We start from the raw sequence: 17,495 nt of genomic DNA, 5'->3' as shown, positions 1-17,495 counted from the left end.
TCTCTACTTATCAACTTACTGTGTATGACACATCTTCGCTTGTCATCTAGAGTCTGAGCTGTTACTGGCAATAGCCATTAGGGATGTCCCGATCAGGTTTTTTTGCCCTCGAGTCCAAGTCCGAGTCATTTGATTTTGAGAATCTGTCTTTACTGAGTCCCGATCCGATACTTTCGATACAAAAAGAAGAAGAAAAAAAGAAAAGTAAAGGAAGAAACGGTTCCAGAATGTTCCTTATTTTTTATTTTATTACCTTTTTATTTTAATTTTTAACAACAGATCACTTCTGTGAGGTAGCTTGAACAATCAAGTAATAAATAACAAATTCTTCACTTTTGGACTTTATTGCAAATATAAAAAGTCAAATATAAAAACAGATAGCACTTCAACGTAAAATACCTGGCAGGGGTTTATTTTGCCTCGGCCCCCAAAATGCTTAGATACGTCCCTGGGCATGGGACGGAGTTTTGAAGATGATCTGAATTGTATCAACTATATAAATACTACATGCTGATAAATTATTGCTTTAAACAGGTACAAACATGTTGTGGGATAAATCTACCTACATTTAATTTTTTTAAGAACTTTGTTTTGTTTTCTTGATTTTATTGTCATATCTTCCTGTCCTGTCCGTCTCTGATCTTCCTGCATCTCCCAGTCCTCCAGAAAAACTCCTGTCTGCTCCCTTCTTTTTCACCTCACAAGTAACTTTTTAACTAGCAGATGAAATTGATCTATTGACCGCAAAAAGAGCGGAGTGTGGGCTGCGCTGCCCGGCTGCGCCAGTGACGAGCGCTGCAGCGAGGGCAGCGCGAGCGCGTCCACACGTCACGCTCAAATACAGACAGAACTAACCAGAGAGAAAATGAACGGACACGAATGACTGTGTGTTAATTGTATATTTTTGGTGACGCCACTTAGAAACTTAGAAAATGTTACTGTGACCGTGTGCAGAACGCAGCTGGAGTTCATGAATAATCAGCGGTCTGCCTGCTGCTCTGCTCAAAAGACTCCCCGCTACGCTGAGTCCATATATATAATATAATATAGGTAGATAATATAGGTAGTATAGGTCTTTTTTGTGCTCCTTCTGGGTCTGTAAGTTATGGGCATCAGGGGAGCCTGACAACCTTTAAGGAGAACCAAGTTGCTCTCCTGTAATTTGAACCCAGTATCCGAGTCCGGATCGGGAAGTAAAGCCCGAGTTCCGATCAGTCTGAAACCACGTGATCGGGGCCGATTTCCGATCATGTGATCGGATCGGGACATCCCTAATAGCCATCAAACTTGTGGAATAGTAGTGAGAAAGTCACCTTCTCACTTTTTTTGTTCTTACATTATGCACCTTTAACACTGCAATGTGCAACACTATCACCACAATTGCATGTTTTTTTCTAATCCTGTGTTGCTCTAACACATAGCACTCACCTTAGTGCAGCAGATATGCTACATCGCTTGGTTCAGAGATATTAGCTGCATGTTTTAAAGCACACACAGTACTGTGATCTTGCTGTATTGACTGGTGAACAGTAATTGGAAGACTTTGTGTTTATCATAAATCTAGATTCTGAAAAGGCTAGTACTTTTTTTTAAGTGATGGGTGGCGCTACTCTAACAAGCCACAACTGTCTTCCTTTGCTACCGCAAACATTTTTAAAAAGCAAGACTTGACTTCTTCAGAACTGAAAACATTTAGGGGAATTTCCCTCTTTGCCCATCATACACATTCAACTGACAGCTCTCCGCTACAGGTAAGGTAGTATGAGCACTTTTTTGGAAGCACATACAACCCCAAAAATCCTCCACGCTGTCTCAGGTATTCATTTAAAAAGAAATAATGGAACAGGAATGGTACGGTGTTGTTTTGGCACCATGGTTCATCTTGCTACTGGAACCCAACCCCATGTCTAATAAGTACAAATGTGAGCCTAGAAGAACTATTATATTAATAACTGTTGGCACAGTTTGATAAAACTGGATCTACAATCGTAAACCCAACCTTGTGGGGTGATGTTGGTGGCCCAAGAAATAAAATCAATTTGAAGAATAAGGGGTCCAGGTGGATCAACTTTGATTTGCTCCACTTGTGCGTAGCAACTTGACTAATGTTGACTAATAATTCATGCAATTTTTAAATAAACTTTATTAATGGTTGTCTGATAAATAAGAAAACATACATTTTTAATATATTTTTAAGAGCTTTACAAATATATCAGGTGGTGTTTCAAATACTTTCTGGATTTTTTTTTTACCAACAACAAATTCTATTTAAAATTTTAATTGGTAAAATATGTTAGTGCTGGGATAGGAAAAACCACTAAATCAAAAGGATATCACTTAAAATTAATAAGCAAAAATCTAAAACATTCAAATGGGCACATTTCTATATTTTTCAATAATGACCCCTTTTATAATCGCCTACCAGCGAAAACTCATAACCACAAATGAATGTGATGTGGCCACACCTGACCTCAAGACCAGTTCCAGATGTGAATGTAGTAAAATAGTGACATTACATTAAATTTTGACAGTGACACAAATATTAATTGGCAAAACGTTTGTTGGCAATTTGTGTTTTCATCAGAATTCAATTAGGAGTGAAAAGTTACAAGTTTTGCAAAGTCACATTTTGCCATAAAGTGAACCAAATGGAAAAAAAAGAAAAAAGAAAAAAAAAAGGTGACTACGGTTTCAAAGCATCATGGAAAGTCCAGCAGCTCCAGGATGGGGTCTCCTACAGTTGATGCTTCAGGTAAAGGCACAGTAAAGAAATGACTGTTGAAACACAGCCTGGTGTCAAGAAGAGCAGCAAAGAGCAGCAAGAAATATTTCCCTCTCAACAATTGTTTGGAGCTGTTGCCCTTGTTGGAGGGTATAATTCAGACCTTACAAAAGAATTGCCATACTGTGAAATTTGGAGCCTTTGAAGTGAAAGCACCACTCCTGTCTGGTTCCTGTGTACGTTTTAAGCTGCTCCCTCCATGTAAACAAACTACCCTGGCTAAGGAATAAAATTGCACCTTATGTTTTATTACAGTTAAGCATATTGACTCATATAGTCCTTACATTACTGCTGCATGCTCAAAAACTCATTTTCCCCTATACATTTAGTCGTAAATAGTTATTTGATGCTTTAAAAAAACTTATTACTGCATGTGGGGGAGTAGGCAGAACATTCAGCCCCTTGGCTTTAGTGTGCAGCTCCAAAAACATGTGAAAGTTCCTGTAAATAGCATCTTACAGCTTCCATTTCCACCAACCAAAGGTGAAAATGCAATGCACATCTTTTATTCAGTTTCCTATATGAACAGGAGGGAAAGTAGAGAGGGGTGTTCGTAGGTTCAGTAGAGACCTATGCTTGAAGTTGAGTGAAAGTCTTCATGATGCAGGTATGCACAGTTAGAGTAGAGGGATTCTGATGGTTTCATGAGATACCTGGATTAACTCATGTAGATTTGTCACATCTACCCAGACAATGGATCCACTATGTGCAGCCAATATATTTTTACTTCAGTATCTCATTATTGTTGTTAAAATACGTAAGTAGAGGACCAAAACTGTTCCTTGTAGGTGAGAGCATAAAATGTGATAAATCTCAGATTATGACGTGCATCCATATACAATATATTTCACAATTCCTTTGAAGTACTCTTGTTGTTTTTGTAGTTTTAGTTCAAGAGATGAATACAATTAAAACAAAAGTTTGCATAAAGCACATAAGTACATGTCACTGGTACATAACTTTCTACACCATAATAGGCTCTTTTTCAGCATAAGCATAATTTACAATGACCATTTCACAATGATTCAACCTTTGCTAAGTGACACAACAAATCATAAGTAAATTAATGACTGAAAGATCAGCAAGAAATAGTTTCAAGTTAAATTAATGGTGTCCAGAAATGAGCAATGTGATTAAGTCTTCAAACTTCTAATCAGGAAGGGGTAATATCTCCATGTTCATAGGCTGCTGGTATAGCATCATCTCTCCACCTCACCACCATCTCATTAATAGAAACTCGATTTGCGGACAGCTGCACTCCCGTACACATTATAGGAGAATTGATTGCACCCAGCACACAATGAAAAGGATGAACACCAGGGAGGGAGGGAGTGAAAGGAGTGAATTAATTAAGAGAACCAGGTGGTCAAATGTTGGGTGGAAAATCACTAGCTAATGACACATCACACTGTGGCCACAGTCTTGCAGTGGACGGTTGTCTATTGTTGAAATACTGACGCTTCATTTGAAACTGACCCTATGCTCTTTGAGCCACATGGCAAATGAGTGTGAGCTAGTCTGGCATAATGCATGCTGCCTATAATAAGTAAAATACCTCTAATGCAAACATAACACAAAGTAATAAATGCATAATTAACACATTACAGACCAGACTTAAGAGTATGTAGGACTTAATAATCCTTAACAGTACTTTCCAGTTATTAGCACTTTGAAACCTAAAATTAAATACACTGTTTTACAGTATGAAAATAACAGATTAGGCATTTAACTCACTCAAAAATAACAAATTATCAAAAATGTTAAGTTTCGATAATCATGATAATGGGAGACAGCTATGACGACAAAAAGTTTTTAAAGTAAAAAACATGAACGTTAGTTATTGTTAAGGTACAATTAATCAATACCAAGTAAAAGTTTCATGCAAGTCTATTTTTGATGTTTAAGGGAAGTTGTTGCAGACCGAAGCACAATCTTATACTTTTTTTTCCCTTTAATTGGGTTTTCGGTCAAAACTCAATATATTAAAAGGTTGACATGTAATAAATTAAATTTGTTTACAAACTACTACATGCACTGTTTGCAGCGACAAAACTATTTTTAAATGGTCAAGCTTTAAGTTTTCAGGAATAATAATCGACACGAATTAATGGCAAGAGTTTGGCTGCGAATTAAAATGAATCGTGATGTTACATTATTGTTGCGATTTTGATTTTTACGACTCGAAAAAGTGTGATCCTATAGATGAGACGCACTTTAGCTTAGCCATCATGTGTGGAAAAAGACTCTCCAGGTCTTACCTGGCCTGTGCTTCGTCCAAGCTTTCGTCGGTGATGGCCATTATTTGCTGAAGAATATCCCCAATGTCTTGTTGCGGTTGACCGAGAGATTGCTGTTTCCTGACCGAGTCTGGGTCACCGACATCGGGTTGCGATAGTCCACCGAGTCCGGTGAGCCCCGTCAGCATCCTGGTCTGATCATCCATACTTTAAAAGAAAACTCGCCGTTTTCTTCAGTCGAAGAATACAATCAAATAGCTAGCCTTTCAGCTAGCCAGCAAAGTGTTTTCTACGACAAATCATACAATACTTCTTTCCGCACCCAGCAGTGACAATAAGCGATTAGAGATTGGTTGCATAAATCCTATAATAAAAATAAGATTTACATTCACCTATTTCTTCTTTTGACTAGTAAAAAACGAGCCAATGCTAACGCTGGCTAACCACCGTCTGAAAGGCAGCTAGGTTAGTAGCAGTAGCCCAGCAGAAAAGCAGCAGGGACACACATGCACAGACTCAGAGAACGCCTCGCACATTTTCAAAAGAAAACGTACACCGAAGAATGTAACCGCAAACGAACAAGCACGGCTTCAAACGTCGCGTTCAAATCGAGGATTAAATTAGGTGTGACCATGTAGTTTCGGATAGCGCAGCTCCTATCAGAAATCTACCAAAACAGAACACGATTTGCCATTGTTGTTGATGTCGCGCGAGTCTGTGAGATGTTCTCAGCGCGAGCTGAGCGGTGTGGCTCGCTTTGACCATTGACACTCATACAGCGCACGAGCTCGTGGGTGGGTAAACGGACAAAGTGTTATAAAAATGACAACTGCAGAGGCAGACAGATATTTATGTTAACTTTAGGAAATGTTAGCAGTGTCACATCAGAATTCAAGACTGTCGCCACACTTTAGGTTTCAGGTGAGCAACATCCCATGAAGCAAAGTTTGGGGTAGGCCTAACACACCAGCACAAAGACAAATAAGAACCAAAAGGGAGGGTTAGGAATTTTAATAAAGAACTGGCATACATATTCAAAATTTATATCACGTTACAGCTTCTCATGATTGATTTATAAAAACCTAAATATTTCAGGAAACACAAAATTGTGCAGCAACATCCTGGCTTTGCTTTTGACCAAGTTTTTAAATTTTTAATACAAAGTGGACTAAATTGAAAGGTTTATGGATTTGTATGCATGTCTAACAATGAAAAAGTTGTGCACACAGTTACTGACAAGCATGTATATATATATATATATATATATATATATATATATATATATATATATATATATATATATACACACACACACTCTCACGTGTGTGTGTGTGTGCGCCACTTTCAAGTGTAATATTCAGTTCCAAAACGGTCCAGGTTTAGAGCATCATTCTGTCCCAAACCCCTGATGAATGAAACATCCCATCACTTTTCAGTATGAAACCGTTGACAGCAGATTGAAAACAAGTGTCCTTGGTTTTTTGCAAACTGGGCAATTCTGGTATTGTTTATCACTCAGATCACAGAGACAGCTTTCCAAGACGAATGGCTGACTGAATGAGTGGAGGAGAGCAGCAGCCAGCCCAACTATACAGAGAGGACATGATGAGTGTGCATGAGGGAGTATGACCAAACAGGCAGTGGTTTATGCTGACTCTCCAACGATCCATCTACTACAATCTGTAACTAATCAATCTAAAGTTGGAGACATCAGGAATTGCGAATAAAGTAAAAAGTAATTGCTCTGTGCATATAACACTAGCTTGTCCAGGCTTCCAATCATATAATTTTTTCAACCTTTTCCATTTCATGCAGCCTTGACATGTATTTGTACACTTAAGCTGTATATATTTTCCTCTCTGAGTCTATCCCATTCCTTAGGTTTTATATTAAGCAACTTCATTGTGCAATTTTAAATGACCAGCTCTTAATTTCCTAGCACTGCCAAGAGCAATCTCCCTTTAAACTAGTCTTTGTCAACTTTTTGTGTTTTATTGGTGGTGATTCATTTAAGAACCATTTCTGTGAAGCCTCTACTCATTTGGATGCTAAAGTTGCCCTCCTCTCACCCCACAAGCATCAAGCCTCATTTTCATCTAAATAAGAATCGATCTCTCCTGCTGTGCACCATCTTCCCTTACGTGCAACTCTCATGGTCACAACCCTGCACGTCTTCTTTTAGCCTGTCCTTTTGCGCTAGTCACTCCCCTGCACAAACCACAAATAAAACCCGCCAAACACATTAGTTACCATAATTGGATAACAGAGAAACTTGTTAACTCACAGACTGCCTGAACATTTTTTATTGCTGTAATTATCTGAAGCAGAAATAACATTTAAAGATAATTGAGTGAATAGATTTAAGCAATAGCAAATAAAGCTGGGACTGACTGGTACAATGTCAAAGCTTCGTTCTGCATCAATGACCAAGCCAAGCAAGAGATGGGGGTGAGTCACTATGGGGGATGGGCCCTCTCTTGTATGGTCAAGGGACACTGATGAAGTGAAATAGATGAAGCACCAAAATGGACTAAATGCATCCGTGGATGAGCCTCTAAGAGCTGTATACAAAGTAAACAGAATAGATTAAAAGTCAGTTTTTCTCCTGATCTCTCAGTTGAGCAAGTCCCTTTTAAACAAGAAAAAATGACTTACAGTAAGTGGGATGTTTATTTTTCTTAATTACACCACATATACTTTAATGCCTATTTCATTTTTGTGAGTAAATAAAAAAATGGGCAACTAACTCAAATTTAATCAAATAGACTTTAGGAACTTTTGCTTTTTTAATACCACGTCTCCCAGATAAGTTTGGACTTTTGGTATCACCTTTCTCAATTCAAATACATGGTTAAATCACTTTTCTGGGTCAGGAGAAAAGTGAGTACACTAAAAAGAAAAACGAGTTGAACTAAGTCTGCTAGATGCTGCCAGGGTTTCAGAAACACTTCACATATTCTCTTGGTGTGTGGTTTAAACACTTTAAAAACTTACAAGTGAGAATCTTATTACGGCTTAATAAACAAATGTACCAAGATTATGTCAGGAGTCCCACAATGTTGTATTTAGCTAGCCACTGCCCCCTGCTGACCGAATGCATGCATTACATGCACCTGACAAATAATTTTCTTGGAAGTGTGAAATTATTTTTAATTAAACAAGACAAAAAACTTTCTGCATTTATATATTTTAAAATGTTAAACTAAAGCTTCAGACCCGAGTCCTACAGTCACGGTCCAGTAGAGGACAGGCTGTTTATGTAGATGCTGTTGGTAAAGGCGCAGACATGAGATTTCTCAGGAGATCCGATGAAAGATCCTGGAACCCTGCCTCTTCAGCTGCAAGAAAACAGTAATTAGTGTACAACTTATTTGTTAGATCACCCCCAGCAGTCATAGTATTTGAGAAAAAAAAAGAAAAGAAAGAAAAGTCATTACCCAGCCGGCCACTGGTCTCCTTCACAAACAACTGGGATTGCTCCTTAATGGACAGCAGTTGTCTTACTATCTTACACTGAGTGTCAATCTACAGCCCCAAAAACAAAGCAGATGAAAATGTATTCATTTAGATGGATAACAGAACTGGTGCTTTCACTGAACAGCAGTCATCAGACCTAGAACTATGTTTTGTCTGACAAAAAAATGACAAGATGATATTAGATAAAAACAGTGTCAGAGAGCCACTCACTCAGCAGCTAGAACAGCTGCATTTCTATATCAAGAAATTTACTCTAAATTTGACTAATTGTAACATCTAAATATCTATTTTGGATTATTACTCACTGCCAAGCTGTTGTTTTCAGCACTTTGCCAAACATAAACTTGATAAAAGTAGTTTTTAATTTTTGTGAAACAGTTATGATGCCATGGAAATAGTTAATTTTAATTTATTTTCTTTCAATAAATTTTCTCCAATCCAACTCCAAACATTAAACGAGCTTGAAGGTATCCAACACAGAGAAGGGCTTATTTCTCTCATAGCAACATAATAGCAGATATCCATTCAAACCTTTAAAGACCAAGTTCCCTCGTTTTATTCAACACATTCACAGTGGTCTCCAGTATCAATGCACAAGTATAAGTTATAACTGGTATGATTTTGGCCTACGATATAGATAACATCTAACCGGATACAATTGCTGATGACGTCAGCGAAGAGCGCAACAGTTTAGTGCTTCAACGGTGCAACATGGCAGAGTGCACTCCTCCCACTTATCATGAATGTGGTCATTCTGCGTCAGCTAGAGGCAAAACGCATTGCTGCTGCTGCAGAGCAGAGTGCATGGATGATAGCGTGCTTATAAAGTACACGGGTCAACGTCAGTTTGGGTTTAATGAGTTGGATGGTGAGCAGAAAAACATCCTCAGTAAAATATGTTTCACGTATATATTGTGATACACAGGCGCTGGTCTATTTCTTTAACATTTATGATTACAACTGACAACTAATGAAAATCCCAAATTCAGTGTCTCAGAATATTAGAATATTGTGAAAAGGTTCAATATTGAAGACGACTGGTGGCAAGCTCTATTCAGCTAAATAACCCAAACGCCTGCAAAAGCGTTTAAAAGGTCTCAGTCTAGTTCTGAAGGGTATACAATCATGGAGAAGACTGCTGACTTGACAGTTGTCCAAAACACAACCACTGACACCTTACGCAAGGAGGGCAAGACAGAAAAGGTCATTGCTAAAGAGACTGGCTGTTGACAGAGCTCTGTGTCCAAGCACATTAATAGAGAGGCGAAGGGAAGGACAAGATGTGGTAGAAAAAATGTACAATAGGGATAACCGCACCTTGGAGATGACTGTGAAACAGAACTCAGTTAGAAAAGTGGGGGAGATTCACAAAGAGTGGACTGCAGCTAGAGTCAGTGCTTCAAGAACCACCCCACAGATGTATGCAAGACATGGGTTTCAGCTGCTGCAAGTCCTTGTGTCAAGCCACTCTCAAACAAGAAACAACATCAGAAGAGTCTCGTCTGGGATAAAGACAAAAAGGACTGGACTGCTGCTGAGTGGTCCAAAGCAATGTTCTCTAATGAAAGTAAATTTTGCTCTTTCATTGGATATCAAGGCCCAGAGTCAGGAGGAAGAGAGGAGAGCCTCAGAATCCACATTGCTTGAGGTCCAGTGTAGTTTCCACACCGAGCAATGGTTTGGGGTTCCATGTCATCTGCCGATGTTGGTCCATTATGTTTTCTGAGGACCAAGGTCAAAGCGGCCGTCTATCAGGAGGTTTCAGTGCACTTCATGCTTTCTGCTGCTGACCTACTTTATGGAGATTAGGGCTGCACAATATATCGTTATCGTGATATCAGCATGCACAATATGCATATCGCAAAGAACAGATAAATATCGCAATGCATGGTCAACTCAAATATTTGCTAAACATAATGCATTCTGTCAGTCAAACGGAAGCATGTATTTTTTAACAAATCAAATTAGAGCTCTTCACCCATTTGGCCAAATGGGTGGGTTCTCATATGTTAGATGCCCGGCCCCGAGGCGGAAGACATCTAATTTTAATGGTTAGCAACACCTGAGTTAGCTTTGTTCTGCTCTTTTTGCTGATTCTGCTTTTCCCGGGATCCACTGATTGCCTTTTCTAGTTCATTTTCTTTTTCCCTTTCCTCACATCTTTTGATTTTCTAATTTTTATGAAGTATTTATTTCTTTGTTTTTGATTATTTTTGTTCCCGAGTTAAGTTTTTATTTATCGCAAGTAATATCGTCATCGCAATATTAATCACTGTTATCGCATATCGCAGGTTTTCCTAATATTGTACAGCCCTAATGGAGATGCAGATTTCATTCACCAACAGAACTTGGCACCAACACACAATGCCAAAGCTACAAGTACCTGGTTTAAGGACCATGGTATCCCTGTTCTTGATTGGGCAGAAAACTGGCCTGACCTTAACCTCATAGAAAATCTATGGGGTATTGTGAAGAGGAAGACGCAACACGCCAGACACAACAATTCAGAAGAGCTGAAGGCCACTTTTGGCCCTTACACACTAGCATCAGCTCTACTCTGCCTGGACCAGGTTTGAACTGTTCTCATTTGCCTTGGATTTTCTCCATCTTTTTAGCCCTCTTTCCAAGGCGGTCTGCCCGGAGCCGAACTGGTCCAACAAACCCACTGCTGACAGATTGGCCGCCTCAAATTGACGCCTACCATTAGGGGAAGCCTCTGATTTGTGGATAGAATCAGCCCACGGGGGCTTCCTGCATGCGAGATTCATTATCATTCTGGATGCTGTGGCGTTAATAAGTGTCTGACTGAATCAGTTTTTCTTTGTCACTCACTACTGTGAGGAGTGCACACACACACACACACACACACACACACACACACACACACACAGTGCTACCAGACACAGAGAAGCAAATTAATATTCTAATATTCTGAGATACTGAATTTGGGATTTTCATTAGTTGTCAGTTATAATCATCAACAAAATATATCAGTATGTGTGTAATGAATTAATATAATTTACAAATTTAACTTTTGAACAGCATTACTGAAATAAATAAACTTTGTCATGATATCTTAATTTTATGGCCAGCACCTATACATCATTATTGCATGTGCTTCAAAGTTTTATCGTGATATTGATCTGAGGTCATATCGCCCATCCCTAGTCTCTAGTATAAATTAATGCCTTGTGAGTTAGGGTTAGCTCTGGAGCTCCTGTTTCAGGAAGTAGAGGGGAGCCAGAACAGAGGAGAGCTAAACACAGCAGCATTTGGAGTCATCTTTGCTGATATTTGAACAACTCACCTCATAATTGGCTAACAGCAATGCAACTCTACTACTAACTCCGTTTACTCTACAATGTTGGAGTTATATCTCCACAAATAACGTTCTGTCATGTTGCGGAGTTGCTAATGCTAACAATTAGCTTCTACTAGCCTAGATTCTCTGCTGTCTCCTGGATGCTAAACCAACAACAGACTTCTCTGTCATGAGCCAAGATGGGTGAGTCCATGAATACTAATTTACAGTGTGACAAAGATCACATTCAGCCTGCATGATCGATCATATTTAAAAAATAACAAATAAAAATGGTTCCACCGTGAACTTGGTTTTTAAATGACACATTTGATTTTCTAATAGCAGCTGTTCATGCTGGTTTGGGCCTTTAGTGCGGTTCTAGGTTGTTCCTGAACATCCAAATAAACCATCAACTGTAAATGAAAACCTTTAACAGATCTAGTTATGTATGTAAAACGTATAAGAACTTGTACCAGTGTACAATTATTTTAACTTATTATTAAAATAATATAATTTATGGATACAGAAAAGCTACAAAATGTTCTGAAAGTTTACACATTTTAGAACTTTCAACTCTACTGAATAATCGTTGCCCATGTCTACAATTTCCAACCTTCCCTGTGTACATATTAGCATAAAACACAGTAAATCAAAAGGTGTGCACAATGTTTTTTTAAAAGCCCTGTTAAATATACAAGGTGTACTATCATTTTTAGAGCAAATCAATGCTAGCCTACAATGATCATGAAATTCACGTCAATGTTAAGAGACAACACCTAACCTAAAAAAATGTATCTACTTTCCAACATACAATTGTTGCCATAGTGTGTATCATCGGTCGTTGCCTAGAGAGGATACTGTGGTAGTCAGGTTTACTCTGTATGAGAGGGTACTGGGAGGACTGGGACATGGATGTAGAGTTTAGTTGTATGCCTGTCTCCTGCCCCCTCTGGAGCTTCCTGCAATGAATAATGATTACACTGAAATCAATTTAAAATACAACATTGACACATAAACAAATACAATATTGGCAATGGATTACTTGATAGCGGTAAATGTGCTTACTGTTCCAATTCCTCTGCTTTTCTTTGGTGTTTGGTCAACAGTACATCCCAGGACTCACTTTCGCTACTGAGCCTAAAAGAACCCTAATATGGTTATAAAGCCATCAACAATATTTAATGGTATTAATCTCATGCCATTAGGAAACAAAAAACATACCTTTCAATTGCTTTCTGGACATTTTTCATGGCTTTTTGCATTGTAGGTTCACTAGAACGTGAAAATAAAATCCGACATACAGTGTTAAATATTTATGTATACAAATTATTCAAAATGAGAACATAATGCATAAAACAAATAAATAAAATACCTGGGTTGAATTGACTGGAGTTTATGTGAATCATTGGGTATGCTTGTTGCCAGGGAACTGCCCTGGGCCTGGATGTACTCCACTATACAAAGAAAAACACAAGAATAGCAAACTAATATTTGTATGACAGTTTATGTTTATTTATTTGGCAGACACTTTTATCCAAAGCGACTTACAATTTATAACCTATAGGGCATGTTGTGATCTGTGGGGGAAACCGGAGTACCCGGAGGAAACCCACGCATGCATGGGGAGAACACGCAACTCCACGCAGAAAGGCCGCAGCCGAGTTTCGAACCTGCAGCCTTCGTGCTGCGAGGCGACAGCGCTAACAACTGCACCACCATGCAGCTGCAATAGCAAATCTGCACAACAAGCTAGTTTTTTAACACAAACACAGTCACAGAACTCTCACCCCTCCCGTCAGCCATCATCCCTGGGCCACGTTCCTGATACCAGAACTTGCATTGCCTCCGTAAACGAGAGAGCGCTAAACACCAGTCGCAATTTTCTAGATCCAAACATCTTTTGTTTTCTGTGACTTCAAATGGTGTTATTCTTTTAGGGGCTCTGATAGTTTCTCCTTCTCTGATGATTATGATTGATAAATAACTTGCAAGTGGAGGAGTTTAAGTATCTCGGGGTCTTGTTCACGAGTGAGGGTAGGAGGGATCGGGAGATCGACAGGCGGATTGGTTCGGCGTCTGCAGTGATGCGGACGCTGAGCCGATCTGTCGTGGGGAAGAGGGAGCTGAGCCAGAAAGCCAGGCTCTCGATTTACCGGTCGATCTACGTCCCAATCCTCACCTATGGTCATGAGCTTTGGGTAATGACCGAAAGAACGAGATCGCGGATACAAGCGGCCGAAATGAGTTTCCTCCGTAGGGTGGCCGGGCTCAGCCTTAGAGATAGGGTGAGGAGCTCGGACATTCGGGAGGGACTCGGAGTAGAACCGCTGCTCCTCCGGATCGAAAGGAGCCAGTTGAGGTGGTTTGGGCATCTGGTCAGGATGCCTCCTGGACGCCTCCCCGGGGAGGTGTTTCGGGCATGTCCTGCCGGCAGAAGGCCCCCGGGTCGACCCAGGACACGTTGGAGAGGTTACATCTCCAATCTGGTCCGGGAACGCCTTGGGGTCCTGCCGGAGGAGCTGGTGGACAAAGCCGGGGAGAGGACGGCCTGGAGCTCCCTAATTGGGATGCTGCCCCCGCGACCCGGACCCGGATAAGCGGAGGAAGACGAAGACGAAATAACTTGCACCTTACAGAGTCAGGGGACTCCAAACTAAGAGCTTTACACTCACATTCACCCATTCATTCACCATTCACTCACACACACACACACACTCTGATGGTGATAAGCTATTCAACGTAGCCACAGCTGCCCTGGGATAGAGCAGGGATACATCCTACAACTTTTTGATAACTGGACAACCTGCTCTACCTCCTGAGCTATTGTCTCTCTCTGATGTTGAATGATCAGATTTTGAATGATGTTAGATGGGCGTAGAACCTCTCACACCAGTGGTGTTCTGTTGCAAAATGCACAGGTACCTAATGAGTGGTGGACCAGGGTTAATGCGGAAGTGCAGTTGTTTGGTAAGACAGGCAACTGGACGGTCCAATTGTTGGTTTTGGACCAAGCTGTGTTATTGGCTAAAGTTTTTAGACAAATGCGAGAGAACCACTACATTGTTTTTCATACTTTGATTATTTATTTTTGTTTCCATAAAATATTTCTATCTATACTATGTTAGAATGTTGTTAAGAGGCAAGGAAAAATGTTTTAAGCTACCTTGTTTTGAAGCTTTAATAGTAAAGTCCATGAAATATATAACGAATAACTAACCTTGTTTTTTAAAAGTCTCAATGGAAGCTTGTGGAACTGACAGGAGCATGTTTTGAGTTCTTTCTAGTGCCAGCTGAAAATAGAAGAAAAAAAAATTCATGCTGCAGCATAGTTGGTACCAGATATTAAAATGTTCTGATGAATATCCTACTACATGGTTTTTTGACAGGTACCTTCACTGAAGCCTCCAATAGCTTCTCGAGCCTCTCTTGATTTGACAACGATGTACTTATGCCGCTGCACAAAGCTGGAATGGATTCAATAAAGTATTTATGGAAACAAAATACAAAATTTTACAGTCAAACTCAGGAACCAAATTTAAGACATCGACTCAAGAAAATTCCATACCCTGATAAGGGTTTGGAGGGGCTGAGAGGGACCGCCTAGTAATGGTGGTTCTTCTCCAGGATTTTGTCTCAGCAGTTGGGCTCATGAGTTTTCCTGTGTCTTCCATCAGCATTTTTTGCATGTCTGTCTCTGACTGTTTTTCTGTATTCGTCCTCTGTGTTGAAGACGATAAGGAATCGGTACGTGGAGATTTTTGTGGGGGAGCTGAATCGGGGCTTGTGGAGGAGCATCTCTTCTTCTGGCCCACTGGGTTGACCTTGGCAAGAGAGGAAACAACTCTGGGTTCAAGAAATCCATTAATATTGAAGCTTGAAGCCTAGTTAAATGCTTTACTGTCTCACCTTACTCTGAATATCATTAATGGACAGATCTTCACAACTGTTATTAAAAAAAAAAAAGAAAATCAGGTAAACGATGGAGATGCAACGTAATAATAGAAAAATTAGGGCAGAAAAAGTTGGTTTGATATGATTAGAAAAATCAGAACCAAAACGGAATTTCTGAAAATTCAAGTTAAAGATACAACACGAATGATGAAACAACTTGATTCATTCAAAAACGTAACTGAGATTCTGCTGCCTTCCAATCAGATTAGCACACTGCCTTACCAAAATTTAAAAAGCAGGACCTCTCAGTGCATTAGATATCAGAACTCCAGATCAACATCATTGGGATTTCCTCTGAGTGTCTTCAGCATCCCATTTTAATGTGTGAGACTGAAAGCTGACAACATGTTATTCTTTTCTTCCAGTTTCATTGAACTACGTCCTACTTGTTTTACATGTATAAATAGTACAAGTTTATACTTTACCACTTGTAAATATAAATTAATACCCCCAAACCTGGCTATCTGGCTAAATCTATCTTGACTTTTTCTTAATTACGTAGTTGGCTTCTTCCTGTCAACATTGAACTAGCTTAGGTCTCACAGCCAACAAACTAAATTAAACTTAGACTCAGTATCTACACGTACACGTATCGTAAATATTTAGGAAGCAATTAAACGCATTTTAAAAGTTAGTGTGGAATCATTTGAACGTAAATAGCTAAATCTGCGATTCAACACTTTCACACCATGCGAAACCCGTAATTCAGACGCATATCATCAACATAATATTGTAGATAAAATATTCCGAAGCGGTTCACGAGTACTACACTGTTGTCGATAAATTCCCATTGCCACGGCTTGAGTTTCAAATTGTAACGGACCCTTCTCGAAGATCAGCCTGCTGCTTTTCCGCCATTTTACTTTTCAAACTCTTTTGCGCGCTCGGCCAATCTTCATTCAGACGAGAGGCACCATGGGAAATGTAGTACGGAGAGGGAGAAGAGCACAAGCAGACGTTTTCACGCAGGGCCGTTGCTAGCTATTTTGGTGCCCTAAGCACAAAGGCTTCGTGGAGCCCCCCCCCCCAAAAAGAAAAAGAAAAAACAACACAATAACACAGTATGTGCAAGCCCTTCGCCTTAAATTCTCTTTAATTCTCTTGTATGCACAAACTGATTATTATTTCCAAAAGTAGGATGGATATTTACATAATATAACATACTCAACACAGGAATTCCATATTGTTATTATTTAGAACTATGTAACAGGTCCACACAACACAAGCACCGGTTGTGGCACATGTGTTTCTCCAATGATAACCCTTCTCCTCCTTGAATGTACTTGTTCGTTGAGCCTGCATTCAAACACAAAAAGATAATTTGCCATATTCATTCTATAATAAGATAAAAGTTTTAAACCATGGTAAAAAAATACTGCAATAGATTATTTATAGGTTTGTATTGGCTTATAAATCACTGGCATGTGACATGACTAAATTCAAAACTATTTAACCTTTATTAAGAACTAGAGAGGCACAATATACACATTTTATACACAACTAGAAAATTCTGAATATGAAGGGAGGAGGTCAGCATAATGGACTTTTTTCTTCAAAATATACCATCAGCAGCTGATGTTCCCCTTGGCCCGTAAATGTTTATGAAATGTATATTAACATAGAGCAAATACCTAATTTGAAAATAGGGTTATCTAATTTTTCATATTAAATCTCAGTTACATAGCCTATAGGCCACATAGAATATTTAATAATGATATAAATCATGTCCATAGTTAACTCATGATTA

General features: G+C 39.3%; 2 protein-coding genes across 3 annotated transcripts in view; both read right to left on the bottom strand.

The window, feature by feature from the left end:
- The window catches only part of pbx4 (pre-B-cell leukemia transcription factor 4), a 49,369-nt gene extending 43,963 nt beyond the window's left edge, over nucleotides 1–5,406 (bottom strand). For both annotated transcript variants that reach the window (XM_015948467.3, XM_015948468.3), the window contains exon 1: nucleotides 5,041–5,406. In XM_015948467.3, coding sequence (XP_015803953.1) covers nucleotides 5,041–5,225 — 185 coding nt within the window. In that variant the 5' untranslated portion in view covers nucleotides 5,226–5,406. The remainder of the gene's footprint in view (nucleotides 1–5,040) is intronic.
- A 2,264-nt stretch (nucleotides 5,407–7,670) lies between these two features.
- Nucleotides 7,671–16,668, bottom strand: LOC107378326 (kinetochore-associated protein DSN1 homolog). The gene is made up of 11 exons (XM_015948466.3): nucleotides 16,572–16,668; nucleotides 15,704–15,740; nucleotides 15,363–15,618; nucleotides 15,188–15,261; nucleotides 15,015–15,087; nucleotides 13,170–13,251; nucleotides 13,019–13,069; nucleotides 12,863–12,934; nucleotides 12,609–12,756; nucleotides 8,457–8,544; nucleotides 7,671–8,357 (listed from the first exon to the last, which is right to left on the bottom strand). The coding sequence occupies exons 1-11, from the start codon at nucleotides 16,604–16,606 to the stop codon at nucleotides 8,275–8,277; spliced, it is 999 nt and encodes a 332-aa protein (XP_015803952.1). The 5' UTR covers nucleotides 16,607–16,668; the 3' UTR covers nucleotides 7,671–8,274.
- Nucleotides 16,669–17,495: the final 827 nt, after the last annotated feature.

This window comes from Nothobranchius furzeri, chromosome 5 (assembly GCF_043380555.1).
Source record: "Nothobranchius furzeri strain GRZ-AD chromosome 5, NfurGRZ-RIMD1, whole genome shotgun sequence".
Lineage (NCBI taxonomy): Eukaryota > Metazoa > Chordata > Actinopteri > Cyprinodontiformes > Nothobranchiidae > Nothobranchius > Nothobranchius furzeri.
The sequence above is the reverse complement of the archived record's forward strand: the minus strand, read 5'-3'. Positions and strand labels throughout refer to the sequence as shown.

Coding starts and splice junctions, on each gene's coding strand:
- LOC107378326 (XM_015948466.3), bottom strand. CDS start 16,606: ATGGCGGAAAAGCAGCAGGCTGATCTTCGAGAAGG. Junction 15,619..15,703: donor TTAATGATATTCAGAGTAAG/GTGAGACAGTAA, acceptor TCTCTTGCCAAG/GTCAACCCAGTGGGCCAGAA. Junction 15,088..15,187: donor TATTGGAGGCTTCAGTGAAG/GTACCTGTCAAA, acceptor TTCTATTTTCAG/CTGGCACTAGAAAGAACTCA.